The sequence below is a fragment of the Ambystoma mexicanum genome, chromosome 2q (assembly GCF_040938575.1).
Source record: "Ambystoma mexicanum isolate Mex_15411 chromosome 2q, UKY_AmexF1_1, whole genome shotgun sequence".
NCBI classification, from domain to species: Eukaryota; Metazoa; Chordata; class Amphibia; order Caudata; family Ambystomatidae; genus Ambystoma; species Ambystoma mexicanum.
Window position 1 is genome coordinate 539,866,101 of NC_090924.1, and position 27,334 is coordinate 539,893,434.

Below are 27,334 nucleotides of genomic sequence, written 5' to 3' on the forward strand. Positions count from 1 at the left end.
GGCAGTACTTGAGGGGCCGTAATCCGCAGAGGGTTAATCTTCTGTGCACAGCACCAGACAGAGAACCTCTTCCACTTATGACCGTAACACTTGAGAGTTAAGGACGCCCTGGCTTTTGCAAGAACCTATCTGCAGTCAGCCGGGATATCGTACCCTCCAAACTCTAGTTCTGCAGGAGCCAGGCCTGCAAGTTCAGCGACTCTGGGTCGTGATGAAGAATGGCGCCTCCTTCGCTGGAGAGAAGATCCGCGTCCGCCGGCAGCTTGACTGGTGGGGACGTTGACAGGTCCAGAAGGTCCGGGAACCAGATCTGACTCGGCCACGCCGGTGCGACGAGGATCATTCTGCACCTGGACTTCTTGAGCTGGTTGATGAGGCGGAGCAGCAACGGCAACAGAGGGAACACATATAGAAACAGGCCGTCCCAGGGGAACGAGAAAGCATCGCCCATGCTCCTCGGCTGCGGGAACCTGCTGGCGAAACTCTGGCATTTGGAGTTCGTCGACCGTCGCGAAAAGGTCGATCCGGGGTTCGCCCCATCGTCGAAAGAGCCGATACACCTGGTCCTGACGTAGTTCCCACTCGTGGCACGAGCGCAGCTCCCTGCTGAGTGAGTCGGCGATGGTGTTTTTTATTCCTGCCAAGTGGAAGGGAACCAGAAACATCCCCTGGGCGACGGCCCAGTGCCACAGATCCTGGGCCTCCTTGGATAGGGCTGGGGATCTGGTGCCCCCCTGCTTCCGTATGTAGAACATCGTGGTGGTGTTGTCGGTAAAGATCCTCACCACTTTGTCCTTGAGGGACGGAAGGAACGACTTGAGTGCCCAGAACACTGCTCGGAGCTCCAGAATGTTGATGTGGAGAGACCTCTCCTCCGGGAGCCAAAGGCCTCTTGCGTGGTGATCTCCGGTGTGGGCCCCCCAACCCTCCAGAGAGGCGTCCGTCGTCACCGTCTCCTGAAACGCCGGGGTTTGAAAGTCCGTGCCTGTAGTGAGGTGTGCACGGGTACCCCACCATAGGATCGCCCGACGGAACTCCTCGTCGAGAGGTATCCTGTCTTCGAAGCAGCCCGTCGCCTGAAACCAGCGGGCGTCGAGGAACTCCTGTAGCGGACGCATCCAAAGTCTGCAAAGGGGTACAAGATAGATGCATGAGGACATCATCCCGAGGAGGGACTTGATGGACCTCACCCTGGCCACATTCGTGGCTAGCAGGCGCCGCACCTTGCCCAGAATGGCCTTCGTCCTCTCCTTGGACGATTGTATCACACATTAGGTGCAGGTCCCAGACTCGCAGGTCACCTGGTATACTCCACTGCCAAGTTCTTTTCCAGGTTTACAACAGTTCAGAATCACAAAGGCGTGGTTCCTTAATATTTCCTTTCTACAGCAGGTGATCACACATACTGGACTTTGCTTAGTTTACTCTCCTGCCAGGTTTTGGACATAGTCTTCTTCACTTCTTTCCATACAGTTAACTTTGCCTGGTATACCTCCCTGTCAGGACTTGTATGCACTTCCTTTAAAACACTTGACTTTGCCTGTATACTCTCCTGCCCAGACTTATATTTTCAATAATGTGGATTGGTACTTCTCATATGCTCATTTTGCCAACAATGTAAGTTCAGTCATTTTTCATCCGTTCACTCAGCTTGTTTTACAAACATGCAGTACACTTTTCATCAACACACAAGGTCTCTCTCTCTCCGATTTCCCTCCTTGGTCTTTTCCAAGTTTGTATTGAGGGTCCAAGACCCCAGTCCCAGGAGCGCCCCCAGACATTTTTCATAGGGGTGCCGGATAAGGTCACTTGGGGTGGCACATTCATTGACTCCAAGAGGAGCCGGCGGGTCGGTGGGTGGGGCAGCATTTTTAAAAGGGTGGGCGTGGCCCCCCTTGGACCTTCCTGGTTGCACCACTGCCCAGTCCCAATGTCTAGGGCCTTCGTAACACTGCCTGATAGTGCTTCAGGGTCCCAAACCTTTTACTGGTCTCATCCGCTTTCTGCTTATGGCTTCTCGGCATTCCTGACTCAAAGTCGGGTCTTTCTCCGGCTCCCGTGGCTCTTCCTGCTGCAGTCGGCGTCTCCGCTAGGAGTCTGTCCTCTGGACGGCATCCAAGCCTCTGCAGCCTTCAGGAAGCATGACTTGCTTCCTCGTGCTCTGCTCTGGTTTCTGCGAGTTTCTCCAAAACGTGTTGTTCTCCGCACTGCATTCTCGCACCTCATAGCTGTCCGGGCTCTTGCACCGCCGCTGCCCACGCATCCGATAATTAAGAAGAAGAAGAAGGTACCTTGCTTGACCGTGAGCTGGATAACTCCATGCTTCTTTTCCTGGCATGATTTTAAACCTTGTCGGCCCAATTGTATTTTCCCAGCGACTAGACCGATGCCCATGGTTCTCGTGGTGAGTAATCATTACTCATCGACTCTTTTTTATCTCAGTTGGACTGTTTCTTGGGCGATGTTGAGGAAGTTTACAATGAACCTCATTGGGAGTAATCATCACTGTTCCCCGCCTCTTCCTCATCTCAGTTATATAGTTGTGATATTGGGGAAGTTGAAGTTGGATCTTATTGAGTACTTACTGTTGCTCCCTGCTTACTTCTCATCTTAGTTGTTAATAAACTATTTGGGGAATATTGGGGAAAACTGGAAGTAGATTTGGCCAGTGGTTCAGGGAGAGTGTTACAATATGCCATCAAGGGAAGAGGAGGGGAGGGAACATCCCTAAAAGGCAATGGGAGTATGTGACTGGCTCTGATGACACTGAATCATCCCCCTGAGGGTCGCCTGCCCACATGTGGTGCTCCCTCAAACAGCTGCCCCCAGGGTCATTTATAATAAGCCATTACTTACACAGCACTTTTGCCAAAGCATAAATAAAACGCTCTTATATAAAATTATTACTAACTGGCAACCAAAAATAATACATTTGTAGACCTCAGAAGGGTTTAAGGTCGAGTAGACCATGCTAGGATTCAAACCTGTAATCTGGAGACCACACATAGACCCCAGGTGTGAGCCTGTAAAATGCTGAGCTACCATACCAGCCATTTCTCCTTAAAGGTGCATACCACAGCATTTGATAATGCATGGGCTCTTGGGCTTAGATTTCTTATTAATATAACACTAATTATTACAGTGCTTCGAAGCAGGAATACTATGTCAAGGTCCACTAGTAGATGTGATAATAGTACTGTTACCTTTAGAACTGCAGGGGACAGGAGAGGGTGGTGGGTAGATGTCCTAATAAATGTTTCTTTTTTAACTGCACAGTTCATTAAACAGCATACTGTGTCATGATTGGATAGCCCAGTGAGTTAAAAGCTCAACTCTGACATGTGCAAGTCTGCACTTTCCAAGTTAATTTTTCAGTAGGGCTGAATCAGCCCCTCTTGAATCACTGGTTGACAGACAAAGTACCATTACAGTTTGTAGTAATCACAACTATTTTCACAGCACTTAGAAGCCGGGGGAGTCAGGAGTCATACAAAAAATGATTTAATACCAACTATTCTACATGGATATTTGAAAATATTGGCCAGAGTAAAATCAAAACATGGATTGTTGCACAAAATGGTAAGCCCATGAACCATAAAATAATCAAGTTGAAGTTCTGGCTCTCGGGCATCCAGTCTGCCTGGCCTACATAAAAGACTACTCTCCAGTTGTACCTTAGGGAATGTAGCACATTAGATAAAGTCAAACAGGTGAGAAATAATGAAGGGTTCTGGTAGAGGGTGATGGAAATGTCATAATGCAACTCACATTAGCAACAACGTTCACAGAGTTAATCTGACTGGAGTGTACAAGACCCTATGATACTGATGGAAAATGATATAGGCTGGGCGACCACGACACGTTCTTTGATAGATTTTCACTTTGTTTAGTCTCCAGATTTACCCTGACAATCTTTAAATGGTAAGTGCAATTGGCCAACAGAAACATTTGAGCTTAGGCCTGCCACATCCAGATATCCTCATCAATATAGCTATGCCCTCCACACAAACACAAAGGGAGAGTTTTCACGTCCCTTATTCGCAGTGACGCTGGAGCAGTGCAAAAAGAGCAACAGAGCCTCACCAAGCCCTGTGGCAGCCATGCATACACAAAAGCCAAAGCTACTGGCTTTACAAATGCGTCTTTCCAATTCTACCCACTCTACTCTTTCTAGGTCGGTACATCTGGTTGACACAACAAGTGGAAAATACTCCAATATTGGGATTGCATACCGACTTTCAAGAACACATACTTTTGGCCCCAATTACTTGTTTTTGTGCCTATCGATGTGAACATCCTAATTTCTTTAGGCATGTATAGCCTCCTTCCTCCACACACTTTTAAAGGAAATACAAGTTTTAGTTCAACGTATAGCACTCATAGTGGTCTTGGGATTTGTAGAACATTGGTTCCCCTGCTGAATTATGGGACATGTGCGTGTACAGTGCAGCACTGCACGGATAACCTTATTACTCCAATAACTACCAGTCTAGATGGGTTTGCAGTTTCCAGAAAGCGTGCAGCGTAAGGGCGGGAAATTGTCACAAAATTATTGCTCTGCCAAAGTTCATGTATTTTGCACTGAAATTGTAAAACCAAATCAAATGCAGCCCCGGGTGTAAATAGTAAAGGGCAAAGAGAGAAAGGAGGGAGATGGAAAGAAAGGAACATAAGACATTCAAAAATGAATAAACGATTTTAGGACAGAAAGAGCAATTTCTCTGCATTTTAGAGGTCGAAAGAATCCATGTTCGGGGAATTGATATTTTGAATATAAAGCAGAACATGTCATATGGGCTTCCATCCTCTCTATACGCCCAACTCTTTATTCAAAGTTTTGCAAAGCTTTCTAGTGACCAACAGGAAACATTGTTAACACTATTGAAAACAATGTTAATCAATCAGGAGAGAAGCAAAGTCAACCCACACAAACCTAGCGTCCCTGAGACCCCACATTTCACCTTCCTTCTACCACATTAGAAAAGTACCCCCCATTTTGTTAACACAGCCTCGGAATGGTTTAGACCCCCACTGGTAGCCAATTTCTCAAACTATAGATGTTTTGGCCCACAGTTCCTATCAGCCCCAGTCAGTATATTCTGGGTTGGGGCGGGGGTTCATGGAAGTTGAAGGCCAAAAATATGTGGAGAGTGACAAGTTGACTACGCCAGGAGAACTGAACATGTCCACTGGGATTCTATGTTGACCACATCCCCATTCCAAGTTGCACAACTCTTATCACACCTGCTTTGGGTTGTGCTGAAGGTCAAGGAAAATACCATCACTCCTCAGCACCATGTTAAAGAGAGAGCATGAAAAGATTGCTTTGTCCTTAAGCAGCATCTTGTGGTAACTCAATTCTTTGTAGCTGTGACATCCCACAATATAATACAGTCAACAAATACAAATACATGAGCACTCACTGGCTGGAAACTGGTTTGCTAGAGGCTTGCGGAGAACCACTAAAATAGGTGACCTCTAGCATGAATGATGCCGATATCGATGTGTGATTGGTGAGCACAAGCTGGCATGTGACCGTGCTCTGCAGAGCCACCTCGGAGCCAAAATCCAAAAGAAGATCGTGAGGGTTTGAAGAGAATAGCACCATTCTAGGAGAAACAAATAAGAAAATTAGGCTGGCAATCAATGGTGAAAAACAACTAGTTGAAGAGGTAAGCCAAAGGAACGTGTATTGTAGGGTGGAAGCACGCTTGGCAATTGGATATGCTGGCCTTTGGGAAGCTGATGGCCAGTCTACTTGGTAGCTAATTGTTTGTTTCGTAGGGGCTGCCCCTACCATCAGCTGCTCAAAGGCTGCATATCTAGTTCCAAAGTGTTTCATACGCAACTGAGGCAGAGTGTAGCTCCAGTGATTCAAATGCATTCAAAGATTCACACATTTGATGAACAGCTCAAAAACAATGCCTAATCAATTTAAATCAAGAGAAGAAGAGGCTGAACATCTCTTTTTGGGAATACAACCACAAACAGGAAATTCAACCAATTCCAACATTCAATCTTTGAGGACACTATTCGAAAAACTTGAGCAATTTTCAAAGAAAGAGGGCGATGTGAAGTAACATTAAATCAAGGGACATGTGAATACAAATTGTTTTCCAAATCGGAATGAGAGATGTGAAGTAACATTCAATTGCACAAACTGAAGACGAAATTAAAAATCAATTGAAATTGAAAAGAGCCTTTGTGTGATAATTAATAAATCAAAAACAAATTAGGGGCACAAATTAAAGGTTACTGAAGGTTTCTTTCACGCTTTGCAATTGTTACACAGCACATTACTTTGTCAGTTTAATGCAAATATTTTCTATACAACTGAATCCCCACACTTATGTACAACATCTTGAATGTGGGAGCCTTCAAAGGAGACCTCCAAGGAAATCCTACGTCACAGAAATGTGTGCTCCCTGGAATTTATTGTATTTGGTACATCAAAAGCACACCAGGTAAAGGCATGTGTTAAAGATTCTTGCTTTTACTGGACACAGTAACCCCATTAGCATCCACAGGAAGTGCACTCTTAACACGGTTTTCTGTTGTCTGGCCATTCAGGGGTATTTGTGGTACCTGGGTGAAGAAAACTAGCAAGCTTTGCATTTTTCTACCAAGGGTTTAGTTTATGGCATGCAACCGGGTGGGTTCTGTAGGTTGGGATATATTCACGTGAAAATGTGTCACTTTTATTTTTGCTATTCTGTCATTTCACTCCATCCCTGTAACCTGCTTCTCTTCATGAATTCTCTCTATCTACTGTCTATCTTGATCTATTTTCTTTCATTCTTTCCTCTTTTCCCCCCAACTTCTTCTCCATCACATTTTCGGCCTCTCCTTCCCTGACACACTGATCATGGGGAACATCAGTGAGCTAAACATCCGCACACGGTTACTTGGTGAAGGGACAGCAAAGTGCATGTGCTTGTTAGAGGAAATTGCCTACTCTCACATTTCAGGCAGAAGGGTTTTTTTCATACATATTTTCAAACCCACCATCACTTTGCTAGTGTTTGGTAAACATGCCCAATGCTTCAATCACAAGGATGTTCGACTGCACAACACAGATGATCCCCAATGAGGGTGAAATGTGTCTGATTATCGGCATCCTTGAGAGCTGTTTGCTATGGGTTGACAAGGCCATGTGCAAAATAGTGATACCATATAAGATAAAGAAACATTTCCCACACAGATCATAACTGTCTGCTTTGGAGCTCATTTGCATACCCACAATGCATTGCTCAGTGGCTCAGAACTTCCAAGCATGGCTACTAGTCGGTGTTATGTACTCTCACATTTATCTTTGATGGTGTCTGGTGGTCCTGTGAAGGCATCATGAAGCACGACACAGACAACAGACTTAGAATTCAAACAAAAGATATTTATTAACTTAAATGTCAGGCTTGTTGAACGCCTAACTTGCCGTATGCTAAGGTGGGATTTCCCTGCCTGAACGAAACTAAGGAAAGTGAGTCAAAGAGTTCAACTTAATAGTCTGACCATGTCCAACACCTATTATTGCCCTCACAACTAGAACAAACCAATGTGTAGGGATGTCAAAGTCAAAATAAACAGTGTTCAACTTAAAGTTCTGAGCTTCTTCCAGCTCACAGCATCCTCTCAGCTACCCTTCCCCAGCATAAGAAAGTTCCATAAACAAAAGTCTTGAGGTTTACCTTTCTCTAGTTCAAAAGGCAATATAATTCAAAGTCACTCCTGAGGTTACCTTCCCCAAGTTTCAAACCCAACAATCCGAACAAAAGAGGGAGTCTTGGCATTTCAATCCTAGGACACTTGCCAAGCCTCAGGGTTCCCTTCCTCAAGACTTCCACATCTCACACAGGTTCCTTGGAACATACACCTGTGCATCATTTACTTTGACATGCTTCCTTTTATTCTTATGTGGATTTAGGGAGTGCTCTTTGGGCTCCTCTGGCTTCTCCTTGGCTGCCCGTCGTTCTTCTACCATGTTCCACACACCCCTTTTCAAGTGGCAGCCTTGGCAACCTTCACTCACTTCTTGTGGTTCACTGTGTATAGACTTTCTTTATAGTGCAACAATCATGTAATTGTAGCTCATAGTTTAATACAGTATTATGTAGCATAATTGTATTCAGTTTTAAGGGTTGAACATGTTCCTTCTGCTACATACACTTTGCATTCAGCGTTTTACTGGTTTAGTTGAAAGTCAAACTTCCCTTTTGGTTCGGTATTCAATATGCACTCACTTCCTTTACACTTCCTTTTAATTCAGTATTCAATGTGCACTAATTTGATATTCAATCTATGTTGTTTTCAGTACTTTCATTGCATTGTTGAAGACTTTTGAAAACGTTCCGTCAGGCATGCAACCACTTCAACAATCCTAATTAGTTCACAAAGGAAGAATTCATAACATTTGGAGGCTTTCGATAACGTGCTTATTTCTTTAACAAGGCACACGAACACTCCGTTACATTATATCAGTCTTGGGCCTCATAACAATAGCATTTCTCTTCCCGAAGGCCGCAGTTACAGTAACCCCGGGACCGCACTCTGAAAAACTCACCGGCTCACTTGGAAGTCTTCCTCTGCACCGTGCAGGCCACAAACTTGACGACTTCCATCCAGGGGGATTCACTCTGCCCCTCAGAAACTCTTGTGTCTTGCAGTGCCACGCAAGAATTAGCAGTTCCTTAGTTGGAATGGAGGCCGACCCCGCATTTGGTCTCCTTCCTGTTCCTCGCCCCTGCACCACGGACCTCCTGCTCCAACCTCGCACTTGCCCGGGCCCTCAGCTGCTCCGGTCCTCGGTGTGCTTCTATGGCTGTAGCACGGCTCCCAACTGCTCCCATTAGCATCTCTTTTTCCTCTCCTGCACAAACCCGTTTTATACATCTGAGCTGTGTAAAGGGTTTGCAGGTGTGTGTCCTTTCCATTAATTGCCTGATTATAGTTAGGCTTGTTAGCGGGATATGCCTGATCTTCACAATGCTACTCTTCTGAGGCCCTCTTCCTCGTCTCAGTACCAAAGTGGTGCATGTTGGTGTGCATTACTCCTAGTCACCCCTTTCTCATCCCAGTACTGTCAAAAGTCATGTGTGGAGTAGGATTCCAAGATGCACACTGCTGAGAGAGCTGCATAAACACAGAGCTCCCCCAACCCCCGGGACCTAAATCAATAAAGAAATACATGTAGAGTCCTCCCCAGGCGGGGAATGTGTGGTAATTAGCAGCGGCAAAGAGTTGAAGTGACCCAGCGTGCAGCAACCCTAACACAGAAGGTGAGGCCGGGAGAAAGAGTCCAGCGACAGAGCAAGGAGACCAAGAGCAGAGGTGGGAAGCCGGCGGCCGGCAAAGGTCTCGATGAGCTGCACACCAACCGCAGCAGAGTGCAGTGAGGGGGCAGGCCCAGGAAAAGAGTCCACAGAAGACCCAGCTGCGCTGGCAACAGCGAGCAAGTGAGGAAGGAGGGGAGCCCGCTGTAGAAGTCCCGGTGGTGGCTGGAGCGGTCCGCCGGGGCTCACAGGTATAAAGGATTTGGGGCTTTAGCAAGGGCTAACCTGCACTGAGGGGTGAAGTCGGGTGGGCTGACCCCCCCTACCCTCGTGGCTTAGCCGAGCAGAGGGAAAGAGGAGGAGGCAGAACCAAAGTGCAGAATCAAGAAACGGAATGAGAGGAGCCCTTGATCGAAAAGGAGGAGGCTGAGGGACCATAAGCAGAAGCCGAATGCCGGTGAGATAAGGTAAAAGGCCTGAGATAAGCCCTGTAGCACACTGAAGGATCAAAGTTGGGGGTGTAGAGAAGGCCCCTCTACCCAGATGGGACTATAAGAAGTGGCCTACGGGCTATCCAGCGCATGGCTCTTGGTCCAAGAGTGCACAACTGGCCAAGGCCAGTATGTAACTCCCTTTGTAACTAAGATTGCCACAAGTAACAGTGCCACAATGCCTTTGGGCTGTATGTGCGCTATATAAATGTAAAAAATAAATAAGGCATTAGAAGAGGAAGAGGAGGGCGCAGGAAGGGCGGAGGGGGCCCAGGCCACCAAAAGAGCTTGGCTCTCCTGGTATAGACCTCACAGCGACACAGTAAGACATTGGTGAATTGAGTAAAGGCCTGCAGGAGAAACCCTCAGTTTGGGGGTGGTGCCAGGAACATCACTACAGATGACCCGAACCCGGGGACAGGAGAACGAAAGGAGAACCTATCAAAAGAGGAAAAGGACACGACAGTACTGGACCACTCTATGGTGCTACGGAAAATTGGCTAGGGGGAAAGGCAGCAACTTGGCTGGAGCAGGGAGGACCCCAGCCAGGAGCAAGGAGTGAGAGGACCCCGACAAAGACACCAGGGGAGAGGAGATTGCCCAACCCTGCAGGGTAAAGGGTGCTGAAGTCGTTAGGCGCTGATCTTCGGAATGACCCTGCAAGTGCCCCCTGGACCCTTCGAAGGGCCGACCAGACAGAGCTTCCTCCAAGTGGAGCCCCGGTTGTCTGGTACCAAGGCCCAAAATGTCCAAAAACAAGGGTAAGGACATGCAAAACCCAACTAAGTCGGTGAAGAAAACTCAGGAGGGCAATTTACAGAGACTGAGGGGCAAGGATGAGGAGCCCCTGATCAAGAGGGACCAAGACCCTGGAATGTCAGCAGAGAAGGGGAACCAAGAGTCACCCAGGAGGTCCTGTGCCAGTGCTTCCAGGACTCTGGGGACAAAATTGAAAACACTATCCAAACGTAAATGGATAGGATGAGAGAAGACCTTTCAATAGTGCTGCAAGAGGTGAAGGGGGACATGATAAAGTTAGAGGAAAGGGTCGACTCCACTGAGAACGTGCTACAAGAAGTAGCAGAAGACACAAGAAAGATTGATGAATTGGTGGAGCACCTATTGAGGGTCACGCAGAACCTCGAAATACAGACTGAGGATCTCGAAAACCAGGAGGTAAAATATAAGAATAAAAGGTTTGGTGGAGGCGCTAGGGTACAGGGAACTGTGCTTAATGGGCAAGCAGGTGTTTGCCGACTTGTTGGAAGTGGAGGATGGCTCAGCAATAAAAGTGGACTGTATACACAGCGTGGGCACGAAGAGGGGTGAACCGGAAGCAAGACCTAGAGACGTGTTGGTCGCTCTGCACAATTATGAGCAAAAAGAGAGTGTTGGCGGTGGCAAGAAAGGTCACAGCGATTACATACAATGGGTCAGAAACACAACTCTTCCAAGACCTGGCGCAAATCACCCCGACTAAGCGATGGATGATGGACCCGGTGGTACGGGAGCTGAGGAAAGAGGAAATACAATACAGATGGACCTTTCCCTTTGGCCTCCTAATTGAGTGGGAAGGGAGGAAATGCCGGATCACCATCTGCGAAGGAATGAGGATCTTGCAGATTGATGAGGAGGTGGCTTCTATGCAGAACCAGAGGCCAACGAGGGGGCTGATTAAGAGGAAACTGGGAGAATGGATGAAGTTCACGACTAAGGGTCAAAGAACAAGCGGCCCGAGTGGTCCGGCCTGGCTCCCTGATGCTGGGCGGGAGGGGGAAGAGGCTGTTCTCTCCGCTGACACAAGTCCGCCCCATTGAGGATGGGGGCCTATAGAAACAGAAGAGTAATCAGCTTGGAGGAGAAGGTTTTGGGGTAGGTAACAGGGGTGAGAGAGAGGGGGGTAGGCTATTTTGGAATATTTACATGGGTCAGGAGGGACCCGCACAAGTTCACTCTGGGTTGTTGCAAAGGCTTAACTCCCGAGGTGGATGGTCGGGGGGAGCTAAAGGCTGGTTGAGCCTGCCCAGAGAGGGGAGGGAGGGGGACGGGGGACATGGTCGTTGGCTACCCATTCCAGGAGAGTCCCATAGGTCCATGAGACGACCATGGGTAAAAGGGAAATGCTTAATGTTACCTCCCTGATTATTAGGGGAATAAATTCCCTAGTGAAAAGGAAGAAGGTAGAGCAATACCTGGGGTGGGAGAGGCCGGGATTTGTAGCCCTCCAAATGGCACACAACCATAGGTAAAATAAACACAAAGTGAAAATCAGGGGATAAAGCCAAGTATATCAATCTAATGCACCAGGGAAAACAGGGTGTGGGGGGTGTTAATAACTATCCGGGATTCCCTGGTCTTCCAAATCATTGCTACAGAAAGAGATTCAGAAGGTAGGCACTTGCCAATATCTTTTCAATGGGGAAGGGGAACATATACATTTGCTGTCATCTATGCCCCCAACACGGGGCAAGATGGGTTTATCAAAGCAACTCTATCTAAATTAGAGGTATTCGCCAAAGGTTGAAAAATGCTAGTAGGGCACTTTAACTTGGCATGGGATCCCAATGAGGACAGGCGCGTGAAGGTCTTCCATAAACAAGGTAAGCCCTCGGCAGCGCTGAAGGAACGAATGGTGCAGTTCGCGTTGGTGGACAGGTGGAGGGAAGAGAGAGGTGGGAAGCAAAAGTCTACACTTATCATTCCCACGTACATAGAACAGTCTGGAGGATAGACTATGTTTGGGTGTCAAGGTCATTGTTGGGAAAGATGAAAGAGATCGAAGTGGGAGTGATCGCTTTGGCTGACCATGCGCCTATAACAATACCCATAGACATGGGGCAAAGTGCACCGGTCCTGTGGAGATAGAGTTATCCAAGGCATATCCTGAAAGACGAGGTCCTGCATGAAGAGGTGAGGGATACAATCCAAGAGTATTTTTCAAACAACAATTCAGGAGAGGTAAGCCAGCAAGTGCTTGGGGATGCTTATAACGCTAAAATCTCAGCTCGCTAATCAACTAGGGCACTTGGAAAAGGAATTACAGTCCAGGCTAAAACAAGTAATGGCCCAAACGGTGGACGGCACAGGGAGTAAGGTTTGTGGGAATAACGGTTAGTCAGGGGTCAATTGGATGTCTTACAAACAAGGGCAGCCGAATGCTCTCTGATCCACCTCAAACAGAGGTAATACATTAAAGCCAACAAAGCAGACCGCCTACTGGCAAGAATGGTAAGGGGAAAAGAAAAGTCAAGGACTATCCTAAAAAATTATAACAGGAAGGGAAAGGAAAGCTCAGCGCTACCAGATATAATGTAGGTATTCACAGATTGCTACTCCTCCCTATACAAGACAGAAGCCCCCACAGAGCAGGCCCCAAAGGAATACCTGCCTACTGCTTAAAATTACCACGCAAGAAAGAGGAAATGAAGGGCGTCATTACACCCGAGGAGGTAAGGGCAGCAATAACAGCTTTACCAATGGGGAAAGCTGCGGGCCCTGATGGGTACACAGCAAGTTTCTACAAATCTTTTAGAGAAATTCTTATCCCTCACTTAGTCCAACTCGAAACCTCTTTGGGGTCAGGAGGCGTCACCTCATTGATGGAGGAAGCCAAGGTGATGTTGCTGCCCAAGCCAGGGAAAGATGTTACTTTGTGCGGGTCATATAGACTGATCGCCCTCATCAATACAGACGCAAAGATATACACAAAAGTGCTGGCGAATCGATTAGAAAGGCTCCTTCCAAAGCTCATCGACCCTCTTCAATCGGGTTTCATCAAGCATAGGCAGACTTCAGACAACACTCAAAGGGTCTGTCATCTCATAGAAAAGGTCAACAAAGCCAGGGTCCCGGCACTTATTCTAGCCCTAGATGCCGAGAAGGCATTCGACAGGGTCAAGTGGCCGTTCCTATTTTACACCATGGAGAGATGGGATGTGGACCCAATTTCCTCTCTAAGATAAGAGTCAACTTTCGTAAGCCTTCTTTGTGATTGACAATTAACAGGTAACTTTCCAAGGGGATCCCGTTCTCAAGAGGCACGAAATAGGGGTGCCATCTCTTCCTGCTACTATACACCATTCACTTAGAACCTCCGCTGGCAAGCGTCAAAACTTCCCAGGAAATGAAGGGAATCTCCTTCGGAGGTGAGGAGCAGAAAGTCGCAGTGGACGATATGCTATTACTGAACCAGTTAAGATGTTTCCGGGAAACGACCGGGAACTGCATTGCTTTGGGGAGGTGGCAGGGTTAAAAATAAACGCTCACATGTCGGAGGTGTCGAACCGGACAGTTCTGCCAGACAAGGTGCAGGAACTGAGGGACACCCTCCTGTACAATTGGGCTTATGACGCCATTAAATATCGGGGAGTGCTGATCACCAAACCTATAGGGACATTATACCAGGCTAACTATCCGCCCTTAGTGGAACAATTTTGAAGGCTGCTGAACGACTGGGAACTCCTATCTATATACTGGCTGAGGAGGATTAATGTAAAAAAAATTGCAGTATTGCCAAAATTTATTATCATTTAATGGCCCTGCCTGCGTGCCCAAATCCTTTTTTCGAACCCTGCAAAAATACATAGGGGTGTTTATATGGAGCCACAAGAGACCCACGGTAGCAATGCAGACACTAAGTGCATCTAGGTACAGAGGGGGTCTGGGAGTCCTGGACTTCAGGGCATACTATCTCACATCACAGATAAGGGTCATTAGGGACTGGTTTAAGGACGACTATACAAAGAGTTGGAGGCAAATGGACAGGGCGGTAGTAGGAGCCCCACTGGAAGAGGTGTTGTGGAGACCAGGATGGGGGAGGGGTGGGGGGTGGACAGGCCTACAAACATGTACTGTAGCGAAATTGGGGCCCTGGTGTGAGACTCATAGGATGAACTGGTGAGCAGGGCCGGTTTGACCACCTTCCCCGCTGACTCCACTGTTTGGGAACCCCCAGTTTACGCCTAGCATGAGAGCGGGTAGCTTCAGCAATTGGCTGAAGGGGGGATGCTGTAAGTTAAGAGACATGTTCTCGGGGCAGGAATTGAAGACCTTTGTCCAGTACGATTTTGGTTTGGCTATTTACAATTGAGGCACTGGCTGATGAATCCAGAGGTTAGATTAGCAGCCACCAGGGAATTCACCATCTTTAAAAAGTTTGGAACCACAGAAGCAGGGGACAAGCACACAGTGGGAGCAATCCATAGGGCTAGAAAGAGGGGGAGAAACATCGGAGATGACACTATATGGATCAGTGGGAGACATCAGTGGGGCAACCTATTGAGGCAGATCAGTGGTCTCAGCTATGGGCACGTATTCCCAAACTCACATGCCATCCAGATACAAGAAATGTGGGTGAAGCGGATGGTTCAATGGCATCCCACCCCAGAACAAATGCATATATTTCTACCCACCAGTGCCAGCAACCTGCTGGAGAGATTGTGGGGGGGGAGGGGTCATGGAAAGACGTTTAGTGGGATTGCCCATCCATCCAGCCATACTGCGACAAGATCTGGGCAGTATTGGTCAGTATCTTTGGGATTCCATGGATGGTCAACATAGGGATGGCCATATTGGGACTGGGGGGGTGCTGAAAACTCCACCGTCAAAAAGCCTATGCCATTCTGATAGTGGCAGCAACATTGGTAGCGGCCCAGAAATGGAAAGAGAAGGAAACACTCCCTGAGCACGAATGGGTCGGAAAGGTTTGGAATTTTGTAGCACTGGAATGGGTGACCTATTCTATTCAGGGGGACCACCAGAAATTCCTCAGAGACTGGGACATAGTTTTGAAATGCCAGCAACAGGACTCAAGAGGTGCATGGTGCCTGAGGAAAATCGAACTGTCGGAATTGGGATAGCCACAAGTTGTTGAGAGGGCGTAACCGACTGTAGCTGCAGAGGGATGGGGGAGGCGTTCTTCAGAGAAGCGGATCTTCGATTCGGATATAGGCTATGATATGATATGGCATTTATAATGCGCCTGTACACAAATATTTCAAGGCGTGACGAGGCAAGGGAGGGGCAACAGAGGGATGACAGACAACGATCTTACTAGGCCAGGTGTCATTCAGATCGTGCATGGGAAGGGGGAAAGGGAAAAGTGCGGGGGGAAGGGGCAGGGGAAAGTGCAATACATGGGATAATAGAATAAATAAGATAAATAAAAGATACGGCCAGCTGGTGACAAGTGCAAGGTAAGTGCAGACATAAGTGCTGGTAGGGACTGTAGGGATACAGAAAAACAGTCCCCAGGTGCGGGGGTTGCCAGGGAGGCAGTGCAGGTATGCAACTGGTGGGGGCATGGGCCCCAGATCAGAAGGGTGGCCAGGTAACCAGTGCAGTTTCAGTTACAGCCAGGAATTCAGCAGGGGAGAGGTGGAGAGAAAGCAGAAGCAAAGAGGAAGGTTTTAAGGTGCTTCCAGAACCAGAGATTGTTATCCTCAAGTTTCAGGGAGGCAGGGAGGCTGTTCCAGAGGGAGGCCTGAGCCGAGGAAAGAGATCTACCACCAAATTGTTGCTTGGAGAAGCGTCTGACCCTGAGGGAGTTGGAGGCGGATGTGCGAAGAGCTCGAGAAGGAAGATATCTAGGAAGAGAGAGTTAAAGGTATTGAGGCCCCAGACCCCAGAAGGCCTTGTGGACAATTCAGAGGGTTTTGAACTTAATCCTTTCAGCCACTGGGAGACTGTGCAGATTTCTCAGTCCTGGAGAGATACGATCCCTGGGCTTGATCGCAGTCCTGTTCTGGGTGAGTTGCAGAGGGCGGAGAGTAGAAGCAGGCAGATTTAGAAAGAGGCTCTTTGCAATAGTCCAGCCTAGAGAGAACAAAGCTCTGGAGACAGTGAGCTTCTGGGGGAAGGAGAGGAAAGGAAGCATACCTCTTAGGAGGTGCAGCTGGTAGTGTGGCTTCTTAGAGATGTCAGAGATATGAGGAGAGAAGGAGAGTGTGGAGTCGAAGATGACCCCAAGGTTTTTAGCCTTGCAGGGGGGAGCAGGAAGAGAGCCAAGAGAGGCCGGCCAGAGAGTGGCAGGAAAAGAGGGAGCAGGTGTGCCGATGAAGAGAATCTCAGTCTTACTGGCCTTAAGGCAGAGATCATTGGTGGCACAGCACCCATGAATAGCAGACAGACAGTCAGAGATGAGTGAAGGAGAAGAGGTGGCTAAAGGTAGCCTGAAAATGAGCTGAGTGTCATACGTATAGCACTGGAAGTTGGGGCAGAGAGCAGCAATGCGGTGGGCAAGAAGTCCAGATATTGGTTGAACAGCCAGGGAGAGAGGTTAGATCCCTGGGGAACACCACAGGTAGAGATAGAGATAGAAGAGGGGAAGGACCCAAGTTGGACCTGGGAGGGTCAATCAGAGAGGAAAGAAGCCAGCCACGCCAGGGCGTGACCGGTGATACCCAGGTTATCACGGAGACGGTTGAGCAGGATGACATGGTTGATTGTGTCAAAGGCAGAAGAGAGATCAAGCAAGATGAGGCTACAGGGGGTTTTGGAATCAAGGTTGGAGAGCAGGTCTTCACGGATGTTCAGGAGAGCAGTTTCCGTGCTTCTGGCAGCTCTGAAGCCAGACTGATTATCATTAAGACAACCAACAGATTCAGTGTGGAGATTGATCTGGGAGATAGACAGCTTTTCCAGGAGTTTGCCCAGGAAAGGAGTGATGGAGATTGCTCGATAGTTAGGCTGGTAAATGTGTCAAGACTTGCTGGACCAGGATGAGGTTGGAGGGGGATAACTCAGAATGGAAAGACTATGGGGACAAGGGTAGGACCGGGAAAAGGGGATGAGGGAAGGGCTGGGGTGTAAAAGTTGTTCATGTTTATGGAAATGGCAATAAAAATGTACTTTAAAAAAAGTCATGTGGGGACTAACTTAGAACTCATGAAGGTCGGGGAGGGTTAGGTTTGTCATCAATGGGAAAAGGGGATACCATGTCTCGCCCAACTCATATTTAATTTCTTTTGCCCTTTTTCTGGTACATCTGGAATGATGGTATCTCATACCTTTTTCTTGATTAATGGAACACGGATAACAATATTTCAATGCTGTCTTTGAACTAGAGGATTTCCTTTTGTAAGGTACACAGGGAATACTGTGCCTCGCCCGAGTATGTCTCACTCGCAATCCTCAAGGACCCTCCACCCAGGTGATCCTCCCTCACATTGCATTCTGAGATACATTCATAGTATACTGCGGTACACATGCTGTATATTGAGATGCATACATTATGTATTGAAATGCACAAAGTACAGGTTGAAATACATACATTGAATACAAACCTATATATACTATATAGTAAGAGGTGCATATTACTGTCATGATGCTTACCCCCGGGCAGCTGGACCAAGCCCATCCGCCCCGGAAGCAGGCATCCAGACATTTGTTTAAACCTCAGAAGCCCCGGCTAGGGGCTATCTGGGTTCAGTCCTGGCGCCTTAGGCGCCAGGCTCATAGTAGGAATCAGTCCTGGTGCCTAAGGCGCCAGGCTCATAGTCATCACTTACCTCAGGCAGACCATGCTGCACATGCATCCAGGCCAACGTGAGACCTGGAAGGGACTATTTTTCCACAAGGACTACTTTTCACTCGGGTGTGGTTCTAGGGACTTCTTACCTGGGACTACTTCTGAAGCTATTTAAGCCACGACCGATCTACAACACATGCTTCGCGTTATTCTGCATTTAGCAGCGTAATGCTCACTGTACCTGCAAACCTGCATCCAGTCTTCTGCCACGCCCGCCTCGAACACGCAGCCCCTAGGAGAGAAAGGAAAATAGGACAAGAGGTTAGATTACGGACTTTAATCTGATTCCTTACCTGATTTCGGATCTTGCATCACTCCGAGCCTGAAGGGACATTCTTCCGGCACGCGTCGCATTCCAGCTGCAGCGCTGCTCCATTTTCACCGGTCCATAGCATCTCCAACTCGGCGCTGCCTCGTCATTTTTTTCGGTGATTTTCAACATCTGGGGAAAAGACAAGAAATAGCAAGGTGAGCCTAAAGAGACTAAAAAGACAATCACTTATATTACAAGACTTACCTGATTATCACCGGAGACTTTATCCTTCAATACGCCGCATCTTCTTACGCCGCATCTAGGAAAAAAGGAAAAGACAATGAGCTAAACTCACGCAACTTTACAGGATAGTTTGGGTGATAAGACTCTTACCTGAACGCCGCCAGCAACCTCCAGACAGAATTTGTCGCTGCAATTCTCAACAGGGAAGTGCAAGAGTGAACATTGGACATTTGAACTCTTTAAACTTGGCAAACTCCGGACTCAATAATCGTCCAGAACTCCAGCACCTAAAACCAGTGAAGTAACTGGTATCTACGCGCCCCTGCATGCCACGCAGGATGGAGAGCTCACCAATCAAAAACATAAGGTGAGGACACTGACTGGGAATATCGGAGGTGGCAAGTGGGGAGAACGGGAGCAGGGAGGGGGGTCTGCATTCACACCCACGGGGCTAAATACCTTTCTCCATCTACAGGAGAATATTTCTACGAGTCAAGCTTACAAGACTAAGGGGGTCCGCCCAGACGGTCATCTTTGCCCTACGCTTCACGCTGGTGGAGGCCACAGCTGTCCGGGTTTGATCTACGCCCCTGTGGGAACCAGGTGAGCGTAACAATTACAGTGTAATACATTATAAACACAGTATGCTCAAATGCATACATGTTATAATGATAAATAGTTTTGCTATGGACTGAGAGGCACACATTTGTATATTTAAAACCATGTAAACCATGAATGCTGTAAACTGAAAATGTGTATATACACTGTGGTACAACATGTGTATTGTGCATTAAAATGTATACTGAAACATTATACTGCATTTTGAAAGATACATAATGTATTTATAGACTGTGTGCTGTATATTGCATGGTGAACCTGTTTTAAAAAAATAAAATATGTTTATAACTATTTTCTGATATGTCATACAATACTATCATTACAATCAATAACACAGAGTCCAATCCGTTACTAGACCAAAATTGTCCCGCATGGTGAATCTGCTTACACATGAACACTGTTTCTTACACATATACTGCTGAAAATGTCACATGATTTCCTCTCGTGCCCACTACTGTGGGTGATTTGTTTTTCACTTGCTAGTTCCACTTTGTAGAGGGATATGGGGACTTTGGGCATAGGAGGCTTTTGGACATTCCTTGCCTGTAAAAGGTTTGACCCTTAGCTATAATGGGCTGCTTTGTGGCTCCCTTGGTATCATTGTTGTGACTCTTGGTGGCAAACAAAATGTTGTGTTTGTCATCACAGCAGTCTGCGAATGTGTCAGTATTAATAGGTGTGTACAGGGGTAATATTTGGTCTGTTCATCTAGGGACTGTGAGAAACGTGAGGCTATTCTCACTTCGACTCCCTTGGGACCTTCTGCATAGGTGGCCAAGGTAGGGCCATCACTCTTGGATCCCTACCCTATATGTCAACATATAATGTATGCATCTCAGTGTATTGGGTTCATATTTTAATGCATGCATCACAATATACTATATATTAATCTCAGTATAAAATGTATGCACCTCAATGTACAACAGATATATTTCAGTATAAAATGCATAGATCTCAATATCAGTATATACATCTCAGAATATCAAGTATATATTTCAGTGTACAGTGTATGTCCTTATATATAATGATATGCCTCTGGATACATGGTATATACATCTATGTATGAAATAGATCTATCACTGCAATGTATAGATTTCAGTATATAATGTATGGATTTCAATATAGGATGTATAGCATCTTAGTAAATAATATTTGCATTTCCCTGAAATATTGGCTTACAATGCTTGTATATGTATAATATATAAACATATATCTATACATATGAATAATATAAGTATATATATATACCTTTTCAATGAAAAAACATTGTTAAAGGGACGTTATGGTTAAGTTGCACTAGTAAAAACCTATGAAATTCAATGGAAAAACGTTGTTACTGGGAAGTTATGGTTACAGGTAAAACCAAAAAACCTCAGAAATTCGCCAGTTATGGTAAGCTAAGCAACCATAACTTGCGCTACCACTGTGCACTGCAAGGACTAACACCATGACATCATGGATGACATCACAAATGTCATTGATAAGATCACTGATGACATGGCATGTCTGGCTCCCTCTTTTTCTGGTCAGTGACATATCTACACCACATGCTTTCTTCACTGACAGTCAAGAACTAAAAAATCAAAAGGTACTATATTTGTAGACCTTAGCCTTCTGATATGGTCTTAGACTACTTTCCTTACGGTTCAGTCACATCATATGATACATGTACATAGGGAAAGAGGAAAGCCTAAAACTCAGCAATCATTTCTGTGCATGAAGATAATCAGAGAGGTTATGAACACTTTCTGGTAGTACTGCTATTTTTTTGCTTACTTTAGTTTCTCTGTATATACTCATATTTGCATGCGTTGTGGTCTCTTTATGTTTTGTGTATAGCAGTACAACTATGTAGTAAGTGAGGCATTCTCAGCTACTTATTACATGTTTCACAGTACTCAAAACTCTGAAACTAAAGCATTCATCACTGTACTATCCAACACGGGAAGATTTTGAATATTGCACCTCTATGATGCATGCTGCAAACAATGGCTACGCTTCTACATGAGTTTGTTCATGTGCTGGAAAGAACTCTGTAATGCAATGGTGTTTATAGCAATGCATTGTTTAATGAGCTATTTAACTCATGATAGTTCTTCCAATGATCTCTGATAGTTTTCTGCCAACATTACAATGACAATCCCTTGTGGAGGCTTTTCATGAAAAGTAAATACACATGTGATGTAATCAGTAATGTCATCAATGACATTTGTGATGTCATGGGTGTTAGCCCTTGCAGTGCACAGTAGTAGAATTTCTGGGGGGTTTTGATTTTACATGTAACCATAACGTCCCTGTAACAACGTTGTTCCACTGAATTTCATAGGTTTTTATTAGTGCAACTTAACCATAACGTCCCTTTAACAATGTTTTTTCAGTGAATTTCATCGGTTTTTACCAGGACACCCTTAGTTTGTAAAGATGTACTGTACAACATACTAAACCCGCTGGCAGCATGTTAATGCACACAGCAGTCGCAAACTATGCGTCTGGTCACGGACATCGGGTGGCAACCAACCTGCTCAGAAAAGCAGAGGCTCTCTTACATAGTGGTAGCATTCAGCAAACACAAGGAACATATAGAAACAGCACCATGTACATGAATTGCAAAGGAAATTGGAGTAGGTCTGCAAACTGTGTACTTATGAAACAAACAGCACAAAGGCATAGGGAGTGCACCATAACGGAATACACCAACAAGAGAAGTGACGTCTGCCTTCAACAATCTTACCGCACTGCTACTTTACATGGGAACAAACGACGAACGGGCAGACTAAGGACTGGAAAGTACTAAGAGCAGAACGTCAGTACAACGTAGTAAGCACACTAAAGTTTGTCTGATAATTGCACAGGAGGTGCAGTATGCAATAGTAGATAAGCATGACGCTGCTTTCTTTAGGCAGCAATGGCAAGCACCTTACAGTGGCTGGGAGAGAATTTCCCTCATAACGCTATGACCTATGATAGTAACCCCATTTGTGCGCACAGCCATCTGAAACTTAAAATATTTAGTATCTATTGCTTCATGTACACCCAACAGATTTTATTTTTTGTAAGACAACATATTGGAAAGAAAGCAAGGCAGCACAAGCGGCACCCCTTCCACAAAAGCATATGGGCACAGGAAAGGAAGGAAACTCTATAAATAGCAAACTGGAGAGCCTGGAAGCCGAAATTGAAGAATTGGTGAACAGTTTTAAATGATTACATACAAGGACATATTATGGACAAAATAAAATACCTCTGCCCCACCTGCACGTGTACCCCTTCCCCATTTCACAGCCCGCCACCCCCTCAAAATCTGTGTGATCAGAGACGGTACGATGATACCTCAATCCCTTCCTCCCCTCTCGACCAACTTGTACAAATCCCCACTTCCCCACAATAAAGATCCACTTCTGTGAACCCCTTCCCTTTCCTAATAGTATGTATGAATGTGTGGTAGTGAACGTTCATATTTAAATTGTTGTTCAGTGTACATGTGGCTTTTCCTTTGTTTTTAAAATGCTGTTATGACTCAGCGGAGCACAGTACTGGTGCAAATGACTGAAATTAAGGAAAAGGGAGATGTCCTACTGACATAGCACCTGGCTGGCCTATCTGCAATCACAATGGAGGCCTCTGTAGGATGCTAGTACGACCCGCATGTCTGCATCTTGTGAACCACCTACAATTAGTTGTGGGAGCGGACGTTTGTCAGTTGCACTAGTACACGGATGCATATCTCTTCCTCTGTCTCCTGGTGACACCGCCCCTGTCCAGCATATGCAAACAAACTTGTGACAAACTTTAATTAGTTTGAGCCGCCAAACCACGTCTTACAGGTAGCTGTACACATAAACATGCCACCTGCTATACCCTATAAACACCCAGCTTGTCCCAAAATGGTCGGCGCACGTGTGTTGCACTATTAATCAGGCCAGAGAACCCAACGGTGTGCATAGGACACCTATGCACATGCGCACAAAGTATGCTGCCCAAAACGCATCCTGCGGACAGCTGTGGCAATCAAGAACATTCGCGACGTCACCATGCGACCGCACCGACGCTGTGCATGAGCCCTTATTTCGCGGACATGATCTGCAACCCTGGACATCGGAAAAGTACAGTGTTGTACAATCTACGCAGTGTTATTGGGAAACTACATGCTTACAAATGCAGCACAATGTGCCATTGTACATGTATGTATTTGTTTGAACGATGTAAGCCTGGTTTCCGGGTGCCCGGTCTCCAGAGCAGCCCTACAAAAGGCCACACCTCAGAGCTGCTCCGCAATCTGTTTGTAGCTTTTCAGTCAGAGTAGCTCGCCACATAGCTTTGAGCTGTAATTGATGCTGGACTAAATCTGCTGTGCTACATTACCTTTGGAAGTAATGGCAACCATGTCAGCACGGCTCACTACGCACACTAATGGAGAAAAGTATTAATGCCCCTTCCTGTGAACCACACCCTCAGTACCGATAATCCACACTGTCCCATTCCCATGGGCAGCATTCTGAAAACGGTAGTATGTGGCACGTGCGTGTCCCCAAGTACAGCTAGGGCCGCACCCCACTAAAGCAGAAACAGTCCTTCTTCCCTTTCCACTAGGTTCTTTCCAGCACACCCTCATTGGGTACTGTTAAATATTCACACACGCATCCGCCAATCACATTGAAGAGCTCTCCATTTAACACTATCAGTTCTGTACAACAGCCCTCTGCTTACACACCACACACACACACAAACATTATTGCGCAATCGCTTAGCCTCCACAGTCCCTTTTCCATGCCAGCCATCCTCAATAGCCCCGGATGTGGCTTTCGTGCTGTGTGCGGGCATGGGGGAATAAATTGCAACCAGGGTAGAGGATTTCATGTTTAGTGGTGGCTCTGAAAGGAGCCTTTTCTTTTTTTTTTTAGGTGCTTCTAGAGAAACAGCTTCTTTTCTGTTTTTATAGGATTTTGTGTTTTTTTCTCCTCACATTCTGACAGTAAACTCTTCAACGCATCCTGTAGATGGGCAAACAAAACAGCATTTCTGCCCTCCACGTAACCAGCGAGTACTCGCCGCCCAACACGGCCCAATGAGACTGGGAGACAAGCGCCATCTGGGGATAACGAGGGCGGGAAAAGGGAAATGTCAATTTATATGCATTTTGGGGGCTGTAAGCAAATGTTAATGTATATGTTCACCTGTGTGCTGATTAATAAATAAACAAATACAAAAAAGCATTACCAATGGGCGACAACGAAATGCCATTTGCATGGAAAAACTCTGCATTTCGACAGCTAATGATGTCATTGTTGCAGAAGAACATCCCATCGGCGGACAAAAAGTTACACATGCTTCTGTTGATGAGACACCTTCCCATCTCTGGCTGGTAACAACATACATTAGCATTGTCCCATACTGTTCTTGGTGGCATGGATGAGAAAAGCACTTGGGCAGAGGGAAAAAGCCTCTTCACTGCATTCAGCAATCTCTTGAGGTCATAAAACAAACGTGAACAAGCCGCGTAACCCAAATGCATGCCACCATAGTGCATGACAACAACATGGACAGCGCACCACAATGCGTCCACTCCATCCAAACAGAAATCGCCATTAAAGTGTCTTTCCTGGGCATACTTGTGCAGATCTATCACAAAGGGATCACCCCAAATCAACACAATCTGCTTCTCCATGTCAGCCCTACTCAAAACACACAGTAAAGAAAAACAGAATTACCACCCCTTCCTGTGAACCACACCCTCAGTACCTGATTGGATAATCCCCATAGTCCCCTTTCCATTGGCCAGCAGGGTGAAAAGAGCAGAATGTGGCACGTGCGCTTCCCCAAGTACTGCCAGGGCCACACCCCAGAAAAGCAGGAGCATTCCTTCTTCCCTTTCCACTAATTTTTGTCCAACACTACTTCATTGGATACTGTTAAATAGTGACACATGCATCCACCAATCACATCCAAGACGTCAGCATATAATACTGTCAGTTCTGTACAACACTTCATATGGACCGTTACACATTCAGAGTGCAAGTGGCGTGTGATTCCAAAGCACCTCTAGTAGAAAGTTCTGTAAACTATCCAAGATTTCTGCATCCACATTCATCCACATGGGTACCCATCACCACAAAATGCAGGTAGAAAAGTTTTGTGTGCACAATTTTTACAACTCTGTTATAAGTGCCTCTGAGCAGGATGTTTGCCACTAAACGTCTACAACGTACTCAAAAGATGTACTGTTTTTTTCTCCCATAACCTACCATCACCTGCCACTGCAATGGAGTATGCTTTCAACTTATTCATTTACCCATATTAGCCACTGCAATATCCAAACGGGAACTCTCTTCTTTCCTTCCGACAATGCTACAAATGTTGTTCCGCACTTACCCATCTCTTACAAAATCAGTAAAAATATAGCACAAAAGCAGCAATGCATGTATCGTAGCAACGTACAAGAAGTACATACAGTGCATGCATATAAACAGGATGGATGTCATTTACCTTGGACAGTTCAACCACAAGCTTCTGCATGTGTATGTAGAAATAGACCTTCTGCCACCGTTTTTGCCATACACACAACAACCAGAAACTTGATTGAGCAATACCTTAGCATCCACACTCCCATGCCCATGGCTGCCCTCCTGAAAGGGCCTGGATGTGGCATGTGCAATCCTGACAGTACCGCAGAGTCTGCAGAGTTATCATGCTAGGAACGAGGGGGGGCGAATACATTTGCAACTAGGTAGGGGATTTTGTTTGTAGTGGTGGCTCTGAAAAGACCTTTTTTTGAACGTGCTTGCACAGAACCTTGTTTGTGTTCACGCTTTAACCCAGTTCCTATTTTCTTTTCCTCATTACATTTTTGCAGGATTCTCTTCAACACTTCCTGCACATTGTAAAACAAAACAGCATTGCCAATGGCGGTGAAAGAAATGGCATTTGCATGGAACCAGTGCACATTTTGCTCATTAATAATGTCATAGTCGGTGGAGAACATACCAGCACTGCACATAAATTGACACATGCTTCTGTTTATAAGACACCTTCCGACCTCTGGCTGGGGACAAATTATACCGGCATGGTCCCATGCTGCTCTTGGTATGCATGAGAAAACCACCTTGGCAGTGAGAAGAATCTGCATCACTCCTTTCATCAACTTCTTTAAGTGACGGAGCAAACGTCCACACGACATGTACTCCAAATGTAGAGCTCCAGAGTGCACCACGACAACATCAACAGTACCGACAGAGGCCACACATCTGCAAAGGTCAACCATACTGCAGAAACTGTACTCAAAGAGAGTGCCCCAGAAAGCCTCCACTCCTTCCAACTAAAAATTAGCAGCCATGCCTCTTTGCACGGCATACCTGTGTAGATCTTGCACAAAGGTATCACCCACTATCAGCACTCTGTCTCTCTCCATCTCTGCCAACCTCAGTCCACAAAGTATTGGGAATAAATAGTGCGGCCCTTCCTATGAAGCACACCCTCAACACCTGATTGGATAATCTCCACAGTTGCATTTCCATTCCCACCATGCTGAGAAGGGCAGTATGTGGCATGTGCTCTTTCCCAGCTACAGTGAGGGCCGTGCCCCAGTAAAGCAGGGACAGTCCTTCTTCCCTTTCCACTATTCTTTTTGCAGTACTCCCTCATTACGTACTATTAAATAGTCACAAAGGCATACACCAATAACATCCAAGACCACTGCATTGAACACTATCATTTCTGACCAGCACTTTATATGTACTTTTACACACTCAGAGTACACATTTCATGTGATTTCAAAGCACCTCCAGTAACAAGTTCTCCAAAAGTATCCACGTTTAGGCATCCAGATTCACCCAGAGCGGGACCCATCACCACAAAGTACAGGTAGCAATATTTCTTTTGCTCCCAACACTCTAGTAAGTGCAAACAACCAATACTTAAAACTGCATTACAGTAGTCAGTA

At 46.2% G+C, this 27,334-nt stretch overlaps 1 protein-coding gene across 2 annotated transcripts in view; it reads right to left on the bottom strand.

Annotated features, from left to right (window-relative positions):
* DLEC1 (DLEC1 cilia and flagella associated protein) overlaps nucleotides 1-27,334 on the bottom strand; it is a 1,790,999-nt gene that overhangs the window by 639,930 nt on the left and 1,123,735 nt on the right. For both annotated transcript variants that reach the window (XM_069647686.1, XM_069647685.1), the window contains exon 25: nucleotides 5,424-5,609. In XM_069647686.1, the coding sequence (XP_069503787.1) occupies nucleotides 5,424-5,609 (186 nt within the window). The remainder of the gene's footprint in view (nucleotides 1-5,423; nucleotides 5,610-27,334) is intronic.